This window comes from Nestor notabilis, unplaced genomic scaffold (genome assembly GCF_000696875.1).
Source record: "Nestor notabilis isolate BGI_N333 unplaced genomic scaffold, ASM69687v1 scaffold16913, whole genome shotgun sequence".
Classification (NCBI taxonomy): Eukaryota; Metazoa; Chordata; class Aves; order Psittaciformes; family Psittacidae; genus Nestor; species Nestor notabilis.
In genome coordinates, this window is record NW_009922547.1 from 461 (window position 1) to 3,705 (window position 3,245).

The following is a 3,245-nucleotide window of genomic DNA, read 5'->3' on the forward strand; positions in this document are numbered from 1 at the left end:
AATAGCAAGCAACTATCAGGAGATGTGGAACAGGGATTTTTTTGTTGGGGCTTGGGTTGGGTTTTTTTTTTGTTATTTCTTTAAAATGTTTGCCCCGTTTGGTAAAAGAAGCATTGGGCATCAAAGCTGTGATCAGTTCTGTACTTAAACAATAGTTATTAAACTTAAGCTTTCAGCACCTACTTCCTTTGCACACTGGTTTCATGCTAAACAAGCCATTGAGTTATGCCAGATTCCCCCTGGCAAAAGGGCAGGGCAGAATGGGGAAGAACACAAGGCTTGAGAAGATGCATCAGCTGATGGCCCTAAAGACCTGCAGCCTTTATCCACCTGCAAAACAAGGTCCCCGAAGTAAGAAAATAGTGTGCCTCATTCATGCTTTTCTCCTTACAGTTGCCCTTTGAGTTTTGATGTGGTTACTTGTACTGTAAGAATATGACAGGTCATAACCTTCACATCAGCCAGTGATGCGGAGTACCACAGTACCCAACTCTTTCTCTTTCAGCCTTTGCAGACTTGGGCTGGACATCTTAGAGGTTAAAAAGAATAAAAAACTATATATAGTCCACTGGGCTGTCCAGCTATGTTGCATTTTCTTTTTCACTGGACTTTTCAGAGCGAAGATCTCTTTAGCAATACTTAAGTGCTTGCTTTATTAAAGCAGGCAATAACTGAAAAAGATAAATGTTTGTTTGTTTCTTTCTTGTAGGTAAAAGATACCCTTTAATTTTTGGGACACACAAATCATCCAAGAGTATTCTTGGGAAAAGCAGTCCTGTCTGGCAATACATACTGGATCACTCCTTGCGGGAACATCCAATTCTAAAGAAGCTGCGACTGGTCAGTATTTTATGCCCCAACATAGCTTTCTGTTCAGTGCTGTTACTGTTCCAACAGGACTTTTTGGTATTGCCCAGACTTCATCCTGAACTGCTGGACGCTGTGTGATATTCCTTCCTCCATCTTATTTGCATACATACTAGATTTTGTTTTGAACTGGTAACAGCCAGATACTTCAATGTTCAGGGCTACTTAAATGAGTATCTAATAGTACTGCTGTACATTTTAGACATGTATTTTTTTTAACCATGGCTCCCAAGCCCGTGTGTTTGGGACTGCACTTGATTTTGACCTGAACAGGTGACTTCTGTTCATTTTTGTTGGCACATAAGGAAACTGTAGCTCAGAGACATGACACTGGACCAGGCTCCAGTGTCAGAGCTCAGAACAGACCTCCTGACTCAGGACTGAGTCATTTCAAGTGAGATAAACTACTCCTCTATAAAACCAATTAAATACCAAGTGCTGGAGCTGGTTGATTAGAATGAACCTTAGAGGAAGAAAGGAAGTGGGTGGACTGTTCAAATGTCATGGCACAGGCCTGCTTCCCCCTTCTCAGTGCCCGGGGACCTCCCATACTGGCATGGGTAACAGCTCCTGCTGCTCTGTGCTGTATAGCCAGAACCACGTGATCTGAACTTTGGCAACAGGCTTTAACTTAGCAGATCCAAAAACCATCGTACATGTCTTGGAGGAATAAGAACGCAAAGCACAAAGTTTTTATAAATTCACAGAAATAAAGGACTTTGACAGTCAAGGTTCCTGCATGGTTCACCAGCTGTAACTATTACAGTTTGCCACAGCAACTCTGGGGCATATTACTGCTTTGAGTGATTAGCCACTGCTTATGACATACATCCCACCCTCCTTAGTTACTGTTAAATTAAAACTAATTTCTGGCTCACAGACAGAGCACAAAGCCATCTAAAATGAGAAAGGCAGGAGTATCTGGTTTTCCTGGTTTTTCTCCTCAGACAATGTTTTGGAAGTTACAGGGTTTTTTGCTGACGTGTTATTTTCCCCCCTCTTTCTAGCTCACTGTTGCTCATCCCTGGGGTAGAATGATGGTGTCCTGTGACCAGGCTCAGCTTATGGCAAATTTGGTCAAACTCATTAAAGCCAAGAAAGTTATTGAAGTAGGTAAGAGTGTTACTTTGTTCTCTTTGTAGTAGAATAAAGCTCCTGGCTATGCTTCTCCAAATACAGCCATGTTTAAATAAGTATCTAGATAAAGTAAGGCACTGCATACCCATCTCAGCAAAAAAGTGGGCAAACTGCAGTGTGAAAAGTAGCATCAAATTTGCACTCGCTTGCCACTTCATGCATTCAGCAAATCTGGCATCAACATCATGTCTTGTCAACTCTGAGGCAATCTGAAAAACTAAGACCAAGAGATCACTTGGGTCTCCAGCAGCTGCAGCACAAGGTGTATTCTTTCCTTCCTGTGTCAGGTTCTTGCCAGAAGGAAATGTTTTGCTGCACAGGCCCTGCATCCAATCCACTTTCCTTGATGCACCTATGTTAGGAGGATGTCACAAAGCCAGACTGATGCTGAGGAGCCAAGTATGGGTTCTCACCATCTTCATTCTTGGCTTGGCTATTACAATGCCCTGGTTATTTTGCTGCTTGTCCAGTCCCTTGGTTCAGGATTTAGCTCCACTTTTAAATAAGGGTGCTTCTTAGAGATGCAGGATGAGACTTTGCCCTGTGTGTCCAGGAGACTTTTGGACAAAGCCAACATTAAGGTTTGCTAAGATATTGATCTAAAAAACAACAAAGTTGAAATAAAAATTCCTCCCAACCCACCATTACGTTATAAATGAACGGGAAAGCCTTTTGTGTCCATAAACAAATTGCCATCCTTGACTCCTTTGGGGATTTTACTCCATTATCCATGCTAAATGTTGATGACTCTTGTGATTTTCCTAGGTGTTCTCACAGGTTATAATACCTTGAATATGGCACTTGTCTTGCCAGATAATGGCAGAGTTGTTGCCTGTGAGATAAATGAGGACTATGTCAAAATTGGAAAGCCATTGTGGAAGGAGGTAAGCAACATCTCTTCTATTACACATCTGGGACAGTTACAATCTGCCTGTCAAGGCATTTTGGTATCTTTCACTTGCATATCCATTAGACACATTCCTATTGTTAAAGGAGGCTGAGACAGTTCAATTTGGCAAGATGAGTGCTGTCTGAAACCTAGAAATAATAGAAAAAATATCTGAACACCAGTCACTCTCTGAGTGCAACCTAGTAACACGGTTTTTCTTGACCACTTTCATTAACTCTTTGTTCTTGTTCATTCTAGGCAGGAGTAGAGCATAAAATTGACCTACGGATTAAGCCAGCAATTCAAACACTTGGTAAGTAACCTAAAATACTTCTGATTTTTCCTTTCCCTA

General features: G+C 41.5%; 1 protein-coding gene across 1 annotated transcript in view; it reads left to right on the top strand.

Moving 5' to 3' along the window:
• The first annotated feature begins 260 nt into the window (after positions 1-260).
• Positions 261-3,245, top strand: part of COMTD1 (catechol-O-methyltransferase domain containing 1) — a 5,441-nt gene continuing 2,456 nt past the window's right edge. The window contains exons 1-5 of the mRNA XM_010011676.1: positions 261-351; positions 710-840; positions 1,875-1,980; positions 2,770-2,888; positions 3,152-3,206. Of these exons, the coding sequence (XP_010009978.1) occupies positions 261-351; positions 710-840; positions 1,875-1,980; positions 2,770-2,888; positions 3,152-3,206 (502 nt within the window). The remainder of the gene's footprint in view (positions 352-709; positions 841-1,874; positions 1,981-2,769; positions 2,889-3,151; positions 3,207-3,245) is intronic.